The 23,059-nt window shown below is 42.3% G+C and overlaps 1 protein-coding gene across 4 annotated transcripts in view; it reads left to right on the top strand.

Moving 5' to 3' along the window:
- Positions 1-2,006: 2,006 nt before the first annotated feature.
- Positions 2,007-23,059, top strand: part of Ptprz1 (protein tyrosine phosphatase receptor type Z1) — a 187,150-nt gene continuing 166,097 nt past the window's right edge. For 3 of the 4 annotated variants that reach the window (XM_016006859.3, XM_006988378.4, XM_016006858.3), the window contains exon 1: positions 2,186-2,539. In XM_016006859.3, the coding sequence (XP_015862345.2) occupies positions 2,482-2,539 (58 nt within the window). In that variant the 5' untranslated portion in view covers positions 2,186-2,481. Of the gene's footprint in view, positions 2,540-23,059 lie in introns of all 4 variants that reach the window. The other variant, XM_006988377.4, reaches the window with a different exon arrangement.

The raw sequence follows: 23,059 nt of genomic DNA, 5'->3' as shown, positions 1-23,059 counted from the left end.
TGGTGAACCAACTCCAATAATGACTACTCAAGTGTCTTTCTGATAGGGCCAGCTAATGAATAGCTAACATAATCATTGTTATTGCTGGACTATTCTCCCAGGTAGTGGAGAAGCCTTGATAATTGAGACCTGCTATATTACCATACATTTCCCTTCTGTAAACTCTGTTTCTCCTCCTCCTCCCCCTCCTCCTCCTCCTGCATCTGTTTATTTACTGGGGGTGGTGCAGGCCACAACATTTGAATACAAGACAGCCTATGGAAGTCAGTTCTCTCCATCCAGTGTGGAACCAGGGGATCAAACTCTGGTCATGAGGCTTGGTGGCTAGAGCCTTTATCCACTGAGCCATCTTGCCTTTCTAGTTTCTTCTCAGCAATTGAATTTCCTTTTGTTGTTCCCTAGATGTTCAAGTTCTAGTGAGATGGCTTAGCATTTCAGGTGCAAGCTTCTTTATGAGGAAATCAATGCTTGTCATAGTATGAGCATTCTCAGTCTCCTGGAAATCAAAGTGCTTTTCAAGTAATATGTGACTTCAGTTTCTTTCTGTTTGGTCTCCACCCCCTTTGATAATCAGATTTTCCAGTTTTCCTTTCTGCATAAATGCACATCTCTAGGAAAATGTCCCAGTCTACTCCAGCCCACATTCAATAAACATTTTCCCCCTGAACTCTGGGTGAGTTTCTAATGGATGTACATACACCTGTTGTTATGTAGCAAAAATGGCTAGTAATTTTCTTCCCCTGTGGAAACTCTCACCCTTCATTATAATCTCTGTGGCATTTTTGTTTCTATGCTGGGAAGAATGGGGTCAAGGATTAACTTCTTCTCCTGGTATGTGTTCCCGAACAAACACCTGAGCTTCAAGATCTGTCCTTTTGAGGCTACGGTGCATTCACTATTCACAAATCGATAGCAGGATGCATCATTAGCTCTGTACATTGAGCCCAGTGTTCAGAGGCGGTGGGATTCTGTGAGAACTGGTAGTCACGGCTGAAACAGACTCGGAACTCCAATTGGTATGCATTAAGCGTCCTTTGAATTTTATAAAGCTACAGCATTGGCTTTGAGACAATAACAGAACACAAGAGTACATGCTGTACAGATCCCTACATCAAACTGAGTACCAGGGATAATTCCAGAACTTGGTTTTCTGTGCCTTTGGATGTGACTCCTAAAAGGTTCCAAATGGAGGCTCTTACCAGGGCAAAATGTACCAATAACTAAAGCACATCATAGATATGACAATTCAGGACGGTGTCGTTAGGCTGTTGGCTGACATCACCACCAGTTAACTTATTTCATGTGGACTTCAACTTAATTCAACAAACATTTCATTTCAGGAATACCTATTAAAATCCCCACCCCACCCCCCAAGCGGGAGTTCAGGTTATAGCACTCACGCTCTTACACAAAAAACAAACACCTCCATAGAAACAAGCTCGTATGGAGAGAATGACATGCCCATCTCCGAGGAAGCACAGGGTGTGTATTATGTTTCTTTTGTGCACTCTCCAATCAAGCAATTAAAAAAATCTTCCTGCAGGAGGACCCTGTGCTAAGAGGCACTTGGGAAGTTCTACCCAGCGAGACCACAGCAGTGTTGCGAGTTCCCGCAGCTGTGCCAGCACGACAGAGTAATTGGGGTCTGGGGAAGGGTCAGCCCAGACCAAATGGTCACAACAGGACTGGAGATGATTGGAGTTAACTGCCCTAGTGGTAATGGGGGCTGGAACTACTTTACTTACTTGGAAAATGGAAAGGAAGGGGGGAGGAGAACGCAGTTTACCCAGGCTCTCTCACCCCTTCCTGATAGGACCCACTTGGCTACTGCAGAGACGACAATAACCAAATGAAAGACTTTCCCAGGGGTGAGGCCCAAAGGTCAGCCCCAAGCTGTGCGGGACAATGACGACCCAGCCTCCTCTTGTATCTTCCTGGGGCGTGAAGGAGTCTTAATGAAGAGAGCTTTTTCTCCGCGAAGCTTCTAAGCCCCAGCGGGTTCCACTCCACCTCCAGCCGCGGGCGGGGGAGGGCCGCGGGGCCAGGACAGGCTGGGATCCGCCACGCCCCTCTCCTGCCGCTGCGCGACCCCGGCCCCCGCCCGCCCGCCCGCGCTCCTGCGCCCCCGCCCCCGCGCTGCGCGTGCCCAGCCCCGAGCGCGTCCCCGCACTCCCGCGCCGCTGGCTGCAAGCGCTCAGATCCCGGCCGCCGCAGCCCGTGCAGGCAGGCAGGGGACAGCGTCCGGCCCGAAGCCCCGCGCCTGGCCCGGGCTCGGTTCCTGCGCCCACGCGCCGCCTAGCCCCGCATTCGCCTCTCCTCTCCTCTCTCTCTCGCTCTCTAGTTCTGTCTCTCTGTTTGTCTGTCTGTCTCTCTCTCTCCCCCTCTCTCTCTGTCACCGGCGTCCCCTGCCTCAGTGTCCCCACCCTCTGCACCCTAAGCTGCACCCCGGCGGCCGGCGAGGGGCCGCGGACCCGGCTGGAGATGCGAATCCTGCAGCGCTTCCTCGCGTGCGTCCAGCTACTGTGCGTGTGTCGCCTGGGTAAGTGATGGGACCTCCGCGGGGCGGTCGCGCGGGGCTCAGTCTCCGGGATACGGCTTGGGGGGAGGATTTCAGAATATTCGGCAGCACCCAGGAAGAGTTATCCTGGACCCCTAGATGTCACCCGCGCCTACTGCGCCCCCGTCCCCTCAACTGCCCCGCTGCCACCTGCCGGGTCCCCGTACTGAGGCTCGCGTGGTCAGAACTCCTGGACCCCGGGGGCCGCCGGGTCGGGGTCCCCTCTGGCGCTCGCTCTCTTCTCCATGTTGCAAACTGTGGAAACAGCCTTGTAGCCCTACATTAAGAGGATGAGTCAGTGACTGGAAATACAATACAGCGGTGGCAAGGGGCTGCGACCTAAATGTTCATTTTTATGCTGCGGGTACAGTGGACTTGAACGGAAAGTACACGTGTCTGTCTTGCATTACACGCACTCGCCTGAAAGGTACTGAGCCGAACAAGCACCGACCTGACTTTCCTGTGGTTCTAGGACTTTGAATTTAGTCACGTTCAAGTCCAGGCAGCCATTTACAAAAAAAAAAGTTTCAGTCAAATCCCTGTGAGCATTCTGCCCCAGCTTCCGGAGAGAAGAGCTGCTGCTGCCTTACTGGGGACCCAGCTCATTCTCATAGCCCTCTACACCATATACGTTAAATGGACGTTGCTCTCTGCAGTCAACAGTTTGGATTACCTGGGGTGGGGGTGGGGGTCGTGGTAGTGGGGATGGGGGTGAGGGTGGGGGTGCAGGCTTAGGTTTCCAGAAAGAAAAAGAATGTAAATGTGTATGTTTTAAATTTTGTTGCTGAAAGCCGCCTTCATGGCGATTAAAGGACTATTTGCAGCCATTAACCTAAGAAATTAGAATATGCACCTAGATTCGTGAGCGTGACTGTTTAGCTCCCATCAGTCCAGTAACCCTCCTTTTAGAATTTTACATTGTTTATAATAAAGGATATATTCAACGTGCATTTCCATCCAGTGGGTGGTGCTGCTCTTGGAGCCCCGGCCTTTGTAAACAAAAGTCTTTTTCTACTTCTGGCTGATGAGAATTCTGTCGCCACTATGGTGGCGATTGCCTGTAACTCACTGTTTATTCACCTAACTTCAATTCGTAAGGCCTGGTGAAAGTGCTCAGGGCTGGTGTGCTGGATGTCTTGCCCACAGCTGACGAGTATGACAGCAGGAGACCCACCCTCCTGGCCTTGTCTGACTGCAGGCTTGCAGTGTGGAGTCGGGAAGATCTACCCCGCCTCCGCCCCCCCCCCCCCAACACCACTGGAAGCACTCACTCTTCCAATCCACACCTGTTGAATTTACATTTCCACATTCCAGTCAATAGACATTTTAACAACAAAGCCAGCTCCTCTTGATACTTCAATTATTGTTTAAGGAGCTCTCACAGTATTAGGAAAGCAAATTACAATACTGTTCTGCGCTTCAGCAAAAACACATGCCCAAGACTAGGTTAGGAATGGTTTGAATTAAGAAAAACAAAGTCAGTTGCTACACAATTTATCTGTCTGAAGTGTAAGGTTTGGTGGTATTTAGTATAGTCAGAGTTGTGTGACCTCAGAGCATGTAATGAGCCCTCCTTGCTCATTAACTAACATTTCCCATCCCACTGATCAGCTTTCTGTGTCTATCGATCTGCTTGCTCTGGACATTTCATCTGAACAAAATCATGAAACATGCAGCTTTTTATGCCTGGCTTCATTCACTTAGCAGAAAGAATCCTTTCAAGGTTTACTCGTATAAGCACTGTACAAGCACTCATTGGTTTTTGTGACTGAGCTGGATCCCATTATATGCAAATCACACATTTGCAAAGTTGATTTTTATTTCTCCTCAATAAGGCATTATCTGTAGCCTGCTTAGGGTTGCCTAGATTTTGGCTTATTGGACGCATGCATTTGAAGATAGAAGGCATAAGGGGAAAGAACTGAATCCATTGTTTAAGACTGTTACAAGCTCATGCAAATGGCATCAGATCTAAGCCTATCCATTGGAACTGAAATATGAGTTCTTTCTTTCTTTCTTTGTAATGACTACCACTATGAGATGACTATGTTTGTATCCCTTACCATTTTAAAGCAGCCATTTACATTACTACCAATAAGCTAACCTGGGGACACTGGATGGATATATTGACCTTTGGGTGGCATATTGTGGAAAACTGATGCACATTATCTCCAAAAGAAAAACTCAGCCTCCTCTTTAATGCCCCCCCCCCCATATTCCTCATCTTCAGTGTCTTTGGAGCCGTCCAGGTACCATGCCACATAAAATGTGCTCAATAAAAGGTCTGAGGACTGACTGAGGGTGTGATGCAGGCTGACAATTCTGATATAATTTGACCACCATTCTTACGTTATCCAGGAGCACATTGTAGAATTCACTAAGGTCCTCACTGTTTACAGTTAAGAACATCTCTGTGATCAGGGCTGTATCACTTTCTGTGTCTTGGGTGTCCTGATGGTTTGACCCAAGCCATTTGACTTTCCCATAAGAAGGTAGGACTATGAGTCATAGGGGAAACCGAGGGGTTTGAAGAGCTGTTAAGGAATCACTTTTTTTTCATTTATGAGACCTCATGATCTTTGAATTAAGCAAGTTATAGAGCTGCGAGGTAGAGCAAATCCTCATGCTTACACACTCTTGTTAAATAGGTAATGGATGTGACTCTGAACTTCCTAGTCATGCCTCACTGCTGTGGGGGCCACATTAAAATGAGTCATACCTAAGGCCCCTGCAGCAATTACAACTTCAGTTTTTCTGGGTGTGGTGCTAGGGGCTTCTTCAGTTCTGACTCCAATTTCACCACTTAGGAAACTTATTACATTTGGTTAACATGGTAATACGTTCCTGTACTTGGGATCTCTCTCCCTCCCTCCTTCCCTCCCTCTCTCCCTCCCTCCCTCCCTCCTTCCCTCCCTCCTTCCCTCCCCTCTCTCCCTCCCTCCCTTCCTCCTGAGCAAGGCTGTTCTCAAGAGAGAAGTTTGCAGGAGAGATTACCTTATCAATGAATTATTTCTACACTAGAAATAAAGGATCTTGCTTAAAATTGTATGTTGTGAGAATTTTGCTTCTGGTAAACACTTAATTTTTTTTCTGGAAACATGAAATGTTTCTCCACTTCTCACACTTCAGGAAGGTCTGAGTGGGTGTGTCTTGGGAACTCAATTTGAGTACACGTTTGCTAATTTCTCAGACTGTATCTGGAAAGGGCTCCATCAGCCAAAACCCCAGCACCTGAGGGACGGGCGTGGTGGAGACGAGCTTTGTCTTTAGATCCATTTGTCACTGACTCTAGCGTTCAGCTGGTACGGTCCCCATGAACCTTTCCTTCTCATTTCCTCCTCCCCCATCTAATAAGAATTACAGATGAGGAAACACAGACACAGAGAAGTCAAATGACTTTCCTGGCATCACACAGCCTAATTAGTCTTTGTCTCTTCCAAACCAGACACTTCCTTTTCTGTAGGTTTTGTTCTTGTTGTTGTTTTGTTTGTTTGTTTGTTTTGTTTTGTTTTGTTTTGTTTTAGACAGAGTCTCATGTAGCAGGCTGACCTTAAAAACTCTATGTAGCCAAGGATGGCCTTGAACTCCTGATCTTCCTGCCTCCAAATTCTAAGCTCTGATAGAAGAGGCATGCATCACCACGCCTTGGTGACTCTCTCTGTGTTCACTCTGAGAATGTCTGTTCTTGTTGAGAATTTACAGACTTGAGTCCCAGGATAGGATGTAGCATTTCAATTTTCTTTCTTGCAAATGCCCTTGGGGACTTTTCTTGTACATTCCCATGCTGTATTTATTTCCCTTTCTAAAATTTAAGGGCAGCCTATCATTTTTAGGTAACAATAACTCCTATGCCTCAATGTAATCTTGAAAATTGTGACAAACCCATCCTGTCCTGTAAGGAAGGTGGCCCCACCTAGACTACTGTTTCAATTTTTTTGCTGTTGTCTGCTGCACACTAAGAACCCAGCGGTGCTGAAGCAGGCTCAACGCGTGTGCCCTCCACCCACACGTTCTGATTCAACCCCATACTGAAGACCTTTAACTCTCATTTTAAGCTATTCTTGATGGTTTATTCCTATAATACTAGCACTTGAGAGGCTGAGGCTGGAGGATTGCTGTGAATTTAGAGTGAAAACTATCTGAAACCAACAAGAGCTAATAAGTGAATAAATAACCCCCCCCCCAAAAAAAACCCAGTTCTAACTTTTATGACTCTCCATTGACAACCAGTTGAGAGTAACTGTCTTTTCCAACAATCTGTGAATGTGTTAAATGTGTTAGCTCTCAAATATTTTAAAATGCTTCCACTCACTCAGTAATGCTAATGGTGAGAGCCAATTTCAGTAAGATACATATATGCATGTATCTAAAGTCATTAAAATTATTTGGAGTCTTGATGCATGCCTTGTGTAATGGAAACCAATTTTTTATCTATATCTACAATTCTTCTGATGTATGTATAACATGCATTAGGCATCAAGAGAAATATCTTATGCTATTGCACATCCCTAAAATACTTTGCTTTTAAAATTATGCTGCTTAATATCATATCTATCAAAATGAAATCACTCACTTCTTGGTCTCTCACACTGTTTTGTATCTCACACTACTTTGTATCTCACACTACTCATCTGTATATGTGACGACAACAAAGGGCAGTTTGGGCGCATTTCCATCACTCAGAAAATCTACTGATTGGGAGATGATGGTGCAGATGGTAAAGTCCCTGACTTTTAAAGTCCCTGAATTCAGACCTTCAGAGCCCATATAAAAGTCATATGTGATGGTTTGTGGTTGCAGTTCCAGTGGTGATGAGATGAGAGGTGGAGACAGGTATATCCCTGGAGCCTACTACTTAAACAATGCAGCCTTCTAGGCAAAGCTTTAGGCCAATGAGAGACCCTGCCTCAAACAAAAGTGGGCAGCACCTGAAGAATGATGCCTGAGGTTATCCTTTGACCTCTGAATATGCGCATACACATGTGCATATGTGTACCTGCATACACATATAAAGAAGATTCACAGAACAACACTGTTTTAAGACAAAAATTAAAAAAAATCATAGAAAGCATAATTGATTGTCCTCATTAGAAGTTATCAACTCCACTAAAAAGGAATTCTAAAGTCATTAAAATTATTTGAACTATTGATGCAAGGTGGTTATTTCTGGTCTGTATTATGTCAACTTTACAAAGATCCTGACACGTGATGGCAGTTATGTGTAATAGGTAAAGAAGGGTTAGCAGCCACTTTGTGGCCTTTTAAACTGGGGTCTACAATGGGTGATTTATGTGTGAATGATCAGTCTCACACTACGATTTCCATGATTTGTTTTTACCACGCACTGTATTTGCCGGCAGTACATCTGTCTGTCTTCCCCACTGGGCCAGCTCTTCAAGGGCAAAGACTGCATTGTATTCTTCATAGCTTCTTAGACCTGGCACCGAGAGGACGTGCCTAGTAAGTCCTTCATGCTCAAGGCCTTAGGGTTACCTTTCTGTTATTGAGATCAGCCAATTTCTGTTGGTCTTTCTTTTGATTCCGTTTCTAGGTCAAGACTTTGTTCAGCATTACGTTGACCTGTTCACCATTAATGCCTGTTCTGGCACCAGACCCTCATTTTCAGTGATTCTCTCAAATATACTTTTAAGGATCACCTGGATCCAGACACTGTCTATGCATAAAAAGTAAAGTGCCTGTGTTTGATATCGCACAGACAGTTGCTGTGTTAGTCATAAGTGAGCACTTAATTATTGGTAAGCTGACGTAAGTGGACCTGGATATGTCCCAGAGTTCAGGGTGAATGTGCTTCTCTGTGTGTGTGTGCTGCTCATGTATTAGAGGAGACGATAAGGGGATGTAGGGTGGTCAGTAATAAGAAATGAAAGATTTTCTCCCCCGAGACTGCTTTCCATCAGACCAAAGCCACGGTATTGGATAAATCCCATCAAAATGACCATGAGAGGTTGATGGCCCAAGACAGGTCTGAAAACAAAACAACAGCAACAATGAAAAAGATGGGAAGTATTGTGGCATCTCAAGATAGATATTTCTTAGAGTCCCTCTATCATTTTCTTATTAACCATAGAGATGAAGTGCAGGGCATAGTGTATCCCTACATACAGCATATGGGCAATATGTTTTTTTTAATGGAGCTGAATTTAAATGGGTTGGAGTTGGGACAGGTGAGATATTTTCACATAGGTCCAGAGCAGAAGTTTAGGAGATTTGTTCTTTTATTATGGTATTTTCCTGATATTCTTCTCAATATTCCCCTCCCTCTCTCTTTACTTTTCTTTTTATGTTATTTCCTCTTTTATCTTGATTTCCTTTGAGCATGGATTTAAATAATAAAATAAACTTGGCACATTTCCTCTCCATCTTGAGGAAGAGTTGGATAAGGAGGAGATTGATGGTATTTCATGCCATTAGTAAACATATTTTTACTTTGTTAATAGAATTTGGGAGGCGTGGTCATTAGCATAATTTTGAAAGGATGGGTTAGCAGATGCTTCTGTTCTAAATTCCTGTGGTTAAAATAGGCTTGATTGTCTTTTATTTCTTCTGATATTTGCTCACAGATATTAAAGTAAACTAAATTATCCAGGGTCTTGGTTGATGTGAATTTGCTGGTCTGATTCAATAAGTGTGAGTCTTTTTGTGTGCTTGTCCATAAGGCATAAATTTCATAAAATACATTCTTTATATTTTTGGAAAGGATAATTTATTCATGAATTGTAAAGGAAGGGGTTGGATTAAAGTATTTATTTATAAGAGTAACTAGGTTACAGGTAGATTTTCACTCTCAGAGAATCATTCCATCTGTCTCTCTCTGCTTTCCTCTAAGCATGGGTCTTAGTCTAGTAAGACCTTTTCAGAACTAATTAACTCTATATCTTGAGTAGGAATAAATGGAAAAATTACAATTTTAAAAAATGACCTTTTAAAGCAGATTTCATGGTTCCTACCCAAATCCTGATCACATACTTTGAAATGCTGGACAGATATAAATAACCTTCCTGATGTTCTCATGGTTTTCAGTCACAGCATCCCCTGTTTAGACTGATTTCTGTAACTAAATTGTCATCCACTTTCATCTACATGTTTTCTTGCCTAGAACATGTAAAGGTGTCATTTGTTCCACAGAGCTGTACAAACCGAGATCTGCTCACAGGAGCCATCGCGTGGTATTGAGGGACACATAGGCCATCACCCTCACATTTGTTTCCTTGCAAAAGTATTCATAGACTTTGACCACAGTCCTGAGTTCTCAATCCTGGCCACACTTTAGACTCACCGGGTATGATTGTGTGCTTCCCCTCCAAATTCATGTGGAACCCCTGTCAGGATGGTAGTACTTAGAGATGAGACTTCTGAAGGGTAAACAGGTCATGAGGTTCAAGCTGTCACAGAAGAAATTCATGCCTTAGAGAAGAGACAAGAGCTGTGTCTTTTTCCATCCCATACAAACACAGGAAGAAGCCAGCCATCTGAAATCCACAGAGAGCTTTCATCGGGATCAAATCTCTTGACCCCTTGATGTTGGACTTTCTAGCCTCAAAACCTGTAAGAAACAAATGCCTGTTGTTTCAGCCACTCAGTCTCAAGTCTTATGTTATAGTACTCAAGGCTAACTAATGCACACAAATAACTTCTAGTTAAGCATATTGTAGGGTCTTAGAGCTGTGATCAAGTATGGAAGTTTTCTTAAAACACTTCTGGGGATTGGAGGGCACAGTCAGGGTTTGAAAACCACAGATCTAGGCCAACCTCATGATACTACTAATCTTAGTTTATTTTCCTTCAGGTGGAAACACTGGCAGGTTTTATGCTTTGCTAAAACAAAGCCAGCTCCATGGGACAAAGGCCTTGGAAAATGTCCCATCCTTCTTTCCTCTTCTTAAGGTAGTTTCAGTTTCAGAGTAACCCTAGAAGAGGAGCATAGACTACAGTGGCTGACCTCAGAGTCCCTGAGCAGGACTTTCAGTGGGGGGGGGGGGGGGAAGAGTCTTGGCGTCCATCCAAAGGTTCAAGTCTATCAGTAGCTGGGAAGAGAAATGAACCAGCTTCAGAGATAAGAGATTCAAGTGTCATTTATCCAGACCCAAGCATATATTATCTTTCCATTTGTCAAGGATTCATATTCTTGGTGGTACCTAGTCCTGTTTTCTTCATGAAATTTTCAGTAGAACTAGTTAGTGTTTTCTACTAATAAAGTTAATAAAAGATTTAGCTATATTTCCCATCTATTTTCATCTATTTTATGTTGTTTCTAAGCTAAAAATTATCAATGTATAAATTATGGATGATAAGACTTATAAAGAAAATATCAATTATTTATCATGTCCTGGCTATTTGGACTTTATTGTGTTTGAAAAGCCTTTAATAACATCCACTTTAAAGCTAATGATGGACTTTCTCTAATGGCCAGCTTAGCTCTTCAATACACTAATACTCAGTAAATGATAACATAAGCACAAATTGGTGCTGTGGATCTTGATTGAGAATCTTCTTTGAGATAAATATTCCTCTAGAGAGGATATATACCTACTGGTTCATTAAAACCTCACAATGTATAAAAGGAGCTCCCTAGCAGAGAAGACTTTGCAGATGGATTGGGTGGGGATATACGTAGCTTTAATACACATCTGGGAAGACGGTGGTTTTAGACATGCAGGGAGGAGGTCACTATGGGGACAAAAGGCAGGCATACAGGCCAACAAAGACATCTACAGACGCATAGAGGAGAGTCAAAATTTGGTGTTTGGAGAGAGAGAACAATCAGAATGGATGCACAGTAATAAAAATTCTCAAATAGTGAGGAAGATGTCCAATAGCTGCTTGAAATTCTGGAACTGACATTTATCCACTGTAATGGAATATGACTGCAAGGTTTTGAACAGTAGTGAAATTGTTTGAGAAAATCTTTATTTTTAAAACTTAGATCTAAAAATTTTTTACTATTACTACTGTTCTATGTGTATATAAGAGAGAAGGGGAGATAGATAGATAGATAGATAGATAGATAGATAGATAGATAGATAGATAGATAGATAGATGATAGATAGATAGATAGACAGAGCAAGAATGAGAGAAAGAGGGGAGTTATTTGTAGATGGGTATCCTTGCCTTTGTGGGCACGTGTGGAAACCAGAGGTTGATGTTAGCGTGTTTTCTCCAGTCACTTTTCCACTTTATATTTTGAGGCAGGGTTTCTCACTGAACCTAGAACTTGCCATTTTGGCTATAGTAGTTGACCATCAAATCCCAGAGACCCCATCTGTCTCCACCCCACACCCGACTTTTATGTGGATGTTGGGGATCTAGGTCCTCATGCTGGTGCTGCAAACATCCCACTGACCCACTGCCCCTGTCTAGATCTCTAGATTATGGGACAATACGGGTATCAGAGGAGGGCAATGGAAGCAGAGTAAGATAGGGAATCAGGCTGTTTCAATGCTGTGACTTCAAAGATTTTCTTGATGATTCGGAGTGTGAGGAGTGTCATAGTGCCATACTATCCTCATAGGTGACTTTAAAGCCTCACAAGCACTTTTGGATACATCACTTGATTTAAGTATAAGTAGTATTTGATGGGATGTGATCCTACTGTATAAGAACAAGATATTTGTGACCCTGGAGGGAGCGTCCAACCTGGGAAGGTGAAGATGTAGCAAGGAACAAAAGAGAGTCAGAGAAATATCCAAGAAGGAAAAGTATAGGCAGCAAGCACACACAGTTCTAAAAGAGCTGATGATTTGGAAACAAAGGGAGGGTGGCAGCGTGAGCTTAAGTATTGATTCAGTCAAACCAAGCCTGTTAAAATGAGCCCCAGGCATTGAAGGGAGGCATTCCTTCAAACTGATTAACTCAGTGACTTGGGCAGCAATCAGAGCAAGTGGTACTGCTTGTAGAGATCATAGGCGGAAATTTACCAAAACAAATGTCTTTTTCAGGGTGAAAGGATCTGAGCAGATTGGTAGCATCAGGTTCGTCTGTAGCACCCACCTCGACACTGTTCACTTTATTGACTTTGAACACCCACGTTTGTGTCCTTTTCACAGTGAGCACACACACTCTTATAGTTGCAGCCAGTAGGTTGCTGGTACAAAAGCTTTCTTAATTATCCATGAGTTCATATGAATTGAAGTATATCCTTGTCATCTCTCCTAAGCTAGTGTCTCTGGAAATTGCTCACAATGAGGGCTTCACATTAAAAACAGTGTAACAGAAAACAGTTGATGGAATGGTCTTCCCTGATTTTGCTTTGAAGTTTATTTTTATGAGGGAGATGGAGAGAGGAGAGAGAGAGAAAAAGGGAGAGAGGAAAAGATGGATAAATGAGAGAGGAGGAGGAAAGAGAGAGAGACCCTTACTGTGTTATGGTGTGTATGTGTGTGGTGTGTGGTTGCCATGGAATGTGTGAGGTCAAAGAACAACCTAGGTAGCATTCCTTGCCATCCACTTTGTTTAAGAGTTAATTCTTTTTGTTGTTATTTGCTGCTGCATGATCCAGTCTGGCTGGTCCACAAGCTTCTGGGAATTCTCTTGTCCCTATCTTGCTGTAGGAACTCTAGGGTTACAGATATGTTATCATGTCCACCCTTTACATAGATTCTGGAAATTCAAACTCAAGTCTTCACACTTGCACATCAAGGTTGATGTGTTGTTAATTAACGAATAAAACAACAATTTTATTACTTACTATATGTCTCTTTAAGATAAATTTATGATACATGAAGTAGTAAACTGTGAAATCGTGTAGCTTAGGAGAGGAAGAAAATAGCAACAAAACCAATATGTAAGTCTATTTTTTCATATGTAATGGAAATGTAAGCACAATTTTCCATATGTAATTAAAATATAGTATATTGTGTCATATAGGATTTGATTGCAAGGTTCAAGTCTATCAAAAATGATTGACTGCATATAAGATATGTTCAGTTGTGGTCGGTTTTTATCTGATGACTTTCATAATAGGGAAGTGGTACATAATATTAATATATACAGTTATGCCAGTATATTATAAATATATGGTTATATAGACATTTATACTCAAGCATAAATTAATGAGGATTTATAAATGCATGTTTATATGACTAGGCATTGTTGTGGATATCACCTTATATAAATAAAACACTGATGGCCAGTGACCAGGCAGGAAGTATAGGCGGGACAAGGAGAGAGGAGAATTGGGGAAACAGGAAGAAGGAGGGAGAGGCACTGCAGCCACCACCAGGACAAACAGTATGTGAAGACGCCGGTAAGCCACCAGCCATGTGGTAAGGTATAGATTTATAGAAATGGGTTAATTTAAGCTATAAGAACAGTTAGCAAGAAGCCTGCCACGGCCATACAGTTTGTAAGCAATATAAGTCTCTGTGTTTACTTGGTTGGGTCTGAGCGGCTATGGGACTGGCGGGTGAGAGAGATTTGTCCTGACTGTGGGCAAAGCAGGAAAACTCTAGCTACAAGGCATAAACATACATATGTATGTTTCTTGTTGCTTAAAATGGAAATACCTTTATTTTACATATTAGAACAGTATCTCTTTTGTGAAAACTATTCAGATTAATTCTAGCACACATGTTGATTTTTTAAAAAGATTTCTTGTTATTGTTTTTACTTATATGTATACATGTGTGTCTGTGTGAAATCATGCCTCTTATATGGTGGAATATATTCCATGCCTATGGAAACCAGATGATGGTATAAGATTCCTTGGGGCTGGGAAGAGCTATAGGCAGTTGTGAGCTGCCTGAGATGGGAGCTAGGAACCGAACTTGGGTCCTGTGAAAGAGCAGCAAGCACTCTCAACAGCGGACCTGTCTCTCCAGCTCTCGCTTTGACATTTCTGAGACTGACGTTTTCCTGGACACAAGATGAAGAAGGACAAGAAGGATGTCCATCGCTCCCTGTGCCCCGAGTCAGTGCTGTCCGCTCTCTCCACAGGAGCGGGGCCCAGGTAGATAAATGACACTCTGCTCAGCAGGTGCTCACTGGAGTGACTGTGTGCTCAGCTCTACACTGGGGCTTGAATCAATATTTTCCGTCTTTGAGGGGGAAATCTCGTTATAGATACAAAATACAGCCTGGTGGAATAGGGTCAGAAAAAGAAAGATAAAATAAAAATGTGGAAACACTTTTTAAAAGTCACCTGAGTATGAACAGCCCTTCTTTCTCCCTTTTGAACAAGACAGTTTACTGTTTCATTTCATAACATAAGCCTCCACGTGTCCTCTGTCTTTTCTGTAGCAGGCAGATCTTTATGGATTTGAGATCAGGCTGGTCTACATAGAAAGTTCCAGGCCAGCCAAGGCTGTAGAGCAAGACCTTGCCTCAAAAAAAAAAAAAAAAAAAAATTCAGACTATAGATTGTTTACTCAGATTCTCTGAAATGGATTTAGTTCTCAGTATTCCTCCCGTCACACTCAAAGTAATTATGTGGTTAGGAAAATATGCAAACAAAATGTGTAAGTTAAAACCCTCTTTGTGTACATCCAGTTCACTATCCAGGGTAAGGGACATGTCACATGGTTTGTACAATTAGACCGTTCTATCAGGAGGCCTTCCTGTTGACAGCAGGAGCCGCCATTCTGTCACAGAGGTCAACTCTGTGTACTACAATGTTAAAGAGTCAGTCAGCAAGCCTCTAATTTTAGGCTTTTCTAGAAAATTCTGAACATAGATAGTAATGCTGTCTGCTGAATGGATTTCATGAAGAGTGAAAAGACATTTAATTAGGCACGGGTAGCTAGGGCACGCTGCCCTGAAATCCTGTAAGACAGCACAATCTGGACTCCGTCTATCCCACCAGAAAGTGCCCAGAGATGCCTCCGTCTTGACAGTGATCCCAACTTCTTTTCTTGCTAATCTTTCAGCACTTTCTGACTGTTCAGTATTCTTGGCAGAATTAATCAAAACACAAATGCTTGCGTGCTCCTCCGTAAATTCTAGATTTTATACAAACCTCTCTCCCCATGGCAAGATGCCTATAAGACAGCTTCTGGTTCAGTCTTTGGAAGGAGCTTGTTGCAACATCCTTTTTTCTATATTTAAAAGTTAAAATCCTGCTGAGCAGTGGTGGCGCACGCCTCTAATACCAGCACTCTGGAGGCAAAGGCAGGCGGATCTCTGTGAGTTCGAGGCCAGACTGGTCTGTAGAGAGAGATCCAGGACAGCCAGGGCTACACAGAGAAACCCTGTCTCAAAAAAAACCAAAAACAACCACAACAATAACAACAAAAATCCTCCAGCACTTGTAAATTGGAAGGTGGGGGTCTTCTTGCTTTTCCAAATTTTGAAATTGAAATTTTATTAGACTCAATGGAATTTAGGCAAGTAAAGATGAAATTCTCAACCAAATAGTCTTTCCACTGTAATCATAGCTGCTAAGCCCTTTCCCCATGAAGCAGATTGGGTCTTCTGTTGGCAAAGTGTGCCTCTGTGTAGCAAGTTTTCATTATAAATACGTGGGGATGCTGGACTTTTGGTAGAGTCTCTTGGACGAAAGCTGTCAGACTGCGGTGGATCTGTTTGGGTGACTGCACTGTCTGAGAAGACAAACGAAAAACAGGTCACCAAGGAAAGAGTGACACAGACTCTGTGTGGAAGTCACTGTGTTTGACTGTTGCCCCCTAAGTGGCTGAACTGTGCACCTTCAAGGAGAAAAGATTAACGTGCACATGTAAACTTGGAATTTGTAGACTGGAGTTGAAATCGCCATTAATTATCCCTCACGGTGTTCTTGTATGAATTCAATAATAAGAAATGAAGAGGTTTTGTGCATATTATGTATGTTTTCATTCATTCACCTGAAAATCCCAGAAATGTATAGTAATTAACCAAAGCACAGATGGAAAGTTTCACTGTCGGAAACGTAACCAACAGAGAGCCATGGAAACAGGCGCAAACCTGCCTGCTACCAGCCTAGCAAATGCACATAATCCAGTGAACATCATTAGGTTCTTCACAAAAATAATTGCGTTTCCAAGAGCAACCTTAAAGACTTTTTTCTTCTTCTTTTGCAAGTGTGTAGCAATGGATGTGGGAATACTTTAAGGACTTTGCACTTTCATAGTTTTGTTGCTGTAGCTCTAAGAGGGAAAGCTTTTGCAACCGGCTTCAGTAGTGAAACACAGGGAGGTTTGCCAGAGTTTCCAACCGCAGAAACCTTTGAGGAAATATTTGGTAAGGTTCTTGTGTTTACACTAGCCGTCACTGGGAAGGACACATAGGTTCTTGTAACTTGTGATGCCCTGTGACACACTTCCCAGGGCATCCAGGCTGCTTTAAAAACGGAACTCAGATTACATCTCTGGTTTTCCTTCAATCCTCACATAGTGAGTCCCCTTTCTCCTTGACTGGAGATTCTTGTTGTTCTGTGGTGGCCTTTGGTCTCTTGACTCTCCAGCTGTGTCTTCCATGTAACCTTCCATGACATCACCGCTCCGCCAGGTCACCTCCTCCCTCAGGACACAGCATTCATTCTGCATTCCAGTTGTTTCCACCATTTTCTTTTTCTTGAGGAAACTGATCTCAAGGTTTCCATCTCCTGGGCTCTAAGGACCTCTTGCCTGTGTAGTAGGTACTCAGTCCATCTCCGCAGTCTTTATGAGTGAAACCCCCTCCAAGACAATCAGTCCTGTCAAATACAGAAAAACTAATATGATCTAGCTAATGATGGTTCCTTTATGTCAACTCCTTCAGGGTACTCCTGAGCAGTCTAAGAAACTTGCCCTCCCGTTTCTAGTGCGGGGAATTAGAATTCTCTTCACCCGCAACCTCACTCAACTCCTCCAGTGTTTCCAAAGGTAAACTGAAAGGGGCCAATCCAATCACATTCGAATCTTAACAGGCCCGCGTGTCTATATAGATTTTAAATCGAGTTGGCACACAGTCATGGACAGCTTCCTAAGGGCTTTTACTCTTGGCATTCAGACTTTTAAGAAAATTAAGGGACTAGAATAGAGTATAATAGTGAATGCAGAAGGGAAGAGAGATGTCTGTGGCCAGAAACATGAGAGAAAGAGCACTAGAAGTTTCTCTATTCTATGTAGTGGTGGGAGAATCTACTTTTTGGCCTGCACAGCGGATGCACCATTTCTTTGGGTAAGTTTCCCCTACGTTTCCTGTCAAGCCAGGGTTTTAATGAAACAAAACGATACCGGATCCCTCTCACTAACACCTCTTCATCCCTCCAACTCCCAGTCAGTGCCAGCCAAGAGTGTTTCTCTCAGCCTCTTTTTATCCCTTTTTCCCAAGAACAAGATCAGATATGTGAGGTCCTGTTTGATTCAAGCTTGGAGAAAGTGCTGTGTGTCTCATTCCCGTGGGTTACCGGCAGCTGCCAAGAGTGGTATTGTCAGCACTCTGTCCTGGGTCTGTACTTTAAATTCTTCAAGCAACCTAGAGGACTTATAGAGCAAAAATTATTTATTTTTCATGGAACAGAGGGGCTGGGTTGTTGACGTTTCAAAGTCTTGAAAAATCGAGAACAGCACAGTTGCCTGCCTCTGTTTGGGGGCCCCAAGAGACACTTTAAACCACACACTTCGTGTTGACTCAGTTCCTTCTCTCTGAGCTGCTGGCATCGAATCTCTAGTACAGTTAGAGAGGTCTCTATGACTGCAAATAGAAATCCACCAAGATGCTGCAGATGTTTAATAGACTGCTGAAGAGTACAGACGAATTCGTGCTACAAAAGAAGTCAGTGTTCTGTTCAAAAAAGTGTCTTAGTAGTTATAGGCTAAAAGACAAGTGGAGAATGTGCTAACACAAATAATCACACTGGGAAAAAAACATTATTTTTAACTCAATGTGATTTGAACTGACATTGAATCGCAGGAGATTTAAGAACTTGAAATGTAGGTTTTAATGTGTTTAAATGTAACCACTACAATCTTAAGGAATATAAATGAAGAGAAAACAACACATCTGAGGGAAATAATTGCTATACTCAGATGTAAAACCCAAAATCAGATTGCTTGATGGAACACTGATGCTTCATAAAATATTAACTGGGCAATTAAAAGTGTGAAAGCCATTATTTCATTAAATAGTCACTAAAAGCAGCAGTATAGATAAGTATATAGCAATAAAGAATTGCGAAATATGTATAAACAATGATTAAGGTTCTTGTGGGACTTCATGTGGGAAAAACTTAAACACTGGGCTTTAAGACACAGTTATACAGGGAATTAACTAAATTATTGAAGTTTTGAAATCATGAACACAGGGATGAAATTGGTAGGTTTGACAGTTTTTAAGGAATGAATGTTTCATTCTGCTTTTGGAAAAGTTTACTTTTTACTTATGTAAAATTAAGTATTTTAATTAAATTTTAATTAAATTTAAATTAAGTATTATACTTAAATATTCAGTATAAGGGGGCTTGTAGAAAATTTGCCATTTTAGCTACAGAGGCCAGAAGAATATCAGTTATAAAATTACAAATAGTCTGCTTCTAAAAGCATTTGATATATCAAGTGAATGATCTTCTTGTCAAAAGGAGAAGCAGCTATTCAGTGGTGGAGAATATAGCAAGGGTGCCCTGATTACTGTGAGGGGTCCCTGATACCCTGGAGCAAAATGGACTGAATGCTCACAGAGGGAAAGCAGCCCTCTAGGTCCAGGATTCTTTTTGTCTCCACATTATATCCATTTGTGATCAAATCATGGATGCTTCCTCTCAGGTTACTATCTTCGTATGTGAAATGCTAATGTTTTTTTTTTTTTTTAACATGCTGACTATCCTCATTAAAACAAGTATTTCTTTCTTGTCTGGGGAAATGTTTCTGTAGATAAACCATGTGCCATGCAACCATGAGGACTGGAGTGTGGATACTAAAAACCCATGTAAAGCCAGATGTGCTGTTATGCATCTGTAACCACTGCATCCTACAGAGAGATGGGGGCAGTGTATAGAAAGAAGAATCCCTTGAAGCTGTGGGCCAGCTAGCCCAGTGTTTGCAGCAACAGGCAGTGAACACCTGTCTCAAACTAGGGAGACCGTGAGAACTAACATCCAGGGCTGCCCTCCGACCTTCCCTCCCGTGTCAGGATATGCACACACCGTGGTGCTCACGTGTCCACGCTATGCATACACACACAAGTAAAAATGAAACAGAGCAATATTCTTCTCCTCACTTCTGCCACATTTCTGGCCTTTCATCTATCGCTAACCTCTTAGAACCTTCCACAGTTAGCATCTGTACTTTTCTCTCCTTCCACTTGTTCTTGAGTCTGCAATAAACAAGAATCTGCTCCCCTCACTGCAAAAACTTTCCCTAACCCATCTCTGTAACACGAATTGCTAAATGGTCTTATAATAAAAAATCCAGAGCCAGGTATTGGGGGCAAATGCTGAAAGATCAGAGAGACAAAGGAACAAGCCACTTCTCACCTCACCCACTCCATGAATCCTCTCCCTGAATGTCTCTGAGTCCTCCGCTGAAAGCTGTACAGCCGAAAGGGCCTCTCCAGCTAAAATGGCTTCTGCTGAAAAGTTTTCAGCTGGAAAGCTTTAGTTCCTGTCTCCTCACGCCTTATATACCTTTCTCCACCCACACATTACTTCCTTCCTAGTGCTAGGATTAAAGGCATGTGATTCCCAAGTACTGAGATTAAAGGTGTGTGCCACCACTGCCTGCCTCTGTTTCTCTCCTAGACTGAATCAGTCTCATGTAGTCCAGGGTAGCTTTGAACTCACAGAGATCCAGACGTATCTCTGCCTGCCAAGTGCTAGGATTAAAGGTGTGTGCCACCACTGCCTGGCCTCTATGTTTAATCTAGTGGCTTGTTCTGTTCTCTGATCTTCAGGCAAATTGTATTAGGGCACACAGTATATTACCACACATCTCAGCAATGCCCTTGATTTTGTTATATGTAGTGGGCAGCGTTCTCGGTCATCGCTTAGCTGAGCCACAGTTTGTAATCTGTGATTATAATTCTGGAGATGCCTTGTTACCTCAGCTTCCAGAATGTCTCATGGGCCCACTTTCCCACTGCCTCAGTGCCATTCTCAACCCCCTGATTCCTTCTTCTATCCTCAGTTCTAACATTAGAGCCCCCAGAAACTCATGCCTTGAGTGGCACTGTAGCTTGGATCCTAACTGACCCCCCCCCACACACACACTCATGTATGTTGAAGTCTTGATCCCCAGTACATGCACTATTGGGAGGTGATAGAACATCTTTGGGGTGAGGTGTAATGGAAGGAATTTAGGTCATTGGAGGTGTGGTCTTACAGGTGATATTTAGACTTTCACTCCTTGTTCTTCCTCTCCTTTCTTCCCCTTTGCCATGAGAAAAGCAGTGTGGTCTGGCCTGTTCTTCCTCCCATGCTCACTGCCTGGCTACAGGCCCAGAGCAGTGGAATCAGTTACCATGTCCTGAAACCTTTCTAACTGTGCGCCAAAATATCAAAATATTTTTATATATATTTGATAAAATATTATCAAATCCTTCCTCTTTTTAGGATGATCACCTCTGTTTCAGTAATGAAAAGCTGCTATAAGGGCTGCTTCTGTCTGCACACTCACCTGACTGTCTCATCCTTACAATTTCCTCCTGCATTGGTGTCTCCAGGATTTATATCTGTAGCCCAGAACTCTTACCTGAACACCATATGAACAGATCTAACTATCCATTTAAATATTCAGTGGACTTCAGTTTGATCTGCTGATCTTTCTCCTATTCTGGCTCAAGCTAAAAGTCTGAGGGCCATCAGCAATTCTTCCGCTGCCTGTATTGACCTATCAGCACATGTGGGTGCATCTTCTGAACAGTCTCCCCTCTACTCAGTCCCCCATCTTCCTCCCTTGCTTTCTCGGAGTAGCTTCCCACCGGTTTCCTTGCCTTGCTTCACCCATCATCCAGGCTGAGCTTGTTGAGATATGTCAGATCATGTGATTCTCAGTTCCCCCTTTTCTCAGACTTGCCCTTGTCTCTACAGTTCTCCCCGAAGCTCTCAGTGGTCCAGCGTCTCATCCCTTCTTCAGTTGCTCTTATGCAAATGATTGGTGACCTGCTGTTTAGATTTAAAATAAAGTGAAAAATTGTATCATGCCAGTAAACATCATCATTCTTATTTGTTTTATTAATGAGGTTTAGAATACAGTTTGATTGCATCCAAAGAAATCTCAACTGTACGGTTCAGACAAGAAAATTCCCTTCCTTTCTGTTTACTCTGTGAATCCACGCTGATTGGCCGTGTTCCTGCAGTGGAGATGGTTTATATACTACAGGGTAGAAATCTGAGACCTTTTTATCTGGTGTTCCCCTGTCTCTGTATTATCCTTGTCCAAACATTCGGAATGGTTCACAGCCACATCAATATTCTATCAAATGATAAAAGAGAACGCCTGTATATTCCCTTTAAAAGCACAGTGCAGAAGTTACTCCCTCACTTTGTCAAAATTTAGCCAAGTTGCCACAAGGAAGAATGGACACTTTGGTATCTATTCTATGTGGCCAGCTACCTAACTTTTTTTTTCTATGTAATAATGGGTAACTAGACAATTTTTTGCCCGTGTTCACCATGCGTCACTGACATCTTTCTACTTCTTTATGTTCATTGGTTTATAACAATGTCTTATTAATAATTTATTCACGAAAATCCCCTGCATATTCAGATTCCAACTAACATGATAACTGTTTTATATCAATTTTCTCAATGGCATATGATGATGCTCTGAGGCAATGACTCTTTTTCTTCATTTAGTAGTATGACTGAGGAATCCAAACTTGGAGGAGAATAAGTAAAATGGTTTTGTATAACTTGGTCAGATCTTCAGGGCTAGTCTATGGTTGACTGACATGAGATTCTCATCCATTGTTACCTGACTTTAAAGTCCTCATCCTAAATTTTAATCACTGTTCATAATACATGGTTAAACAAATCATTTGACATACCGCCTATATCTCTAACACATTGACGCAGACTGTCAAAGCACACTGGACAGCAGGCTTCAGTTGATGCTTTGAGGTGAGCATTTATGATCCTTGTTTCTCTCATATATAACTTTTAATCTAATTTATGGATCTGAACATGGAGAGACCTTAGAAGTAAAAGATGCCCTGAATGTCACAATAGCTCTTGGCTGAGAGTCTCACTTTGACTTCAAAATGTTAATCTCTCCCGTGAAGTGCAGAAGACAGAAGCAAACTACGTACTCTGGGGACACTATTTGCATAAATTGCTCCTATCCTTTGTTTGAAATTTTTTATTTTGAGGTTCAAACATTTGAAGGAAAGAGGGATTTTTTTTCTTTCTCTTCCAAAGTAGCATGTGTCCCTGGCATTAGGATGAGTAAAAACAGACACTGGACCAAAACAATGGACTTCAATGAGAGAAATAAAAGTTCCCTATTTTCTTTCATATTTTCTTCTAATCTTGTCCACCCTGATTCCTCTTATAGGTAAGTATGAGATAATAATTGTTTTATCTTTTTGGAGACAGATATTTAAACTCTAATTATTTAAGAAAATTGGAACACCAAG

The sequence above is a fragment of the Peromyscus maniculatus genome, chromosome 3, assembly GCF_049852395.1.
Source record: "Peromyscus maniculatus bairdii isolate BWxNUB_F1_BW_parent chromosome 3, HU_Pman_BW_mat_3.1, whole genome shotgun sequence".
In the NCBI taxonomy this organism is placed as follows: Eukaryota; Metazoa; Chordata; class Mammalia; order Rodentia; family Cricetidae; genus Peromyscus; species Peromyscus maniculatus.
This window is presented reverse-complemented; position numbering and strand designations above follow the sequence as displayed.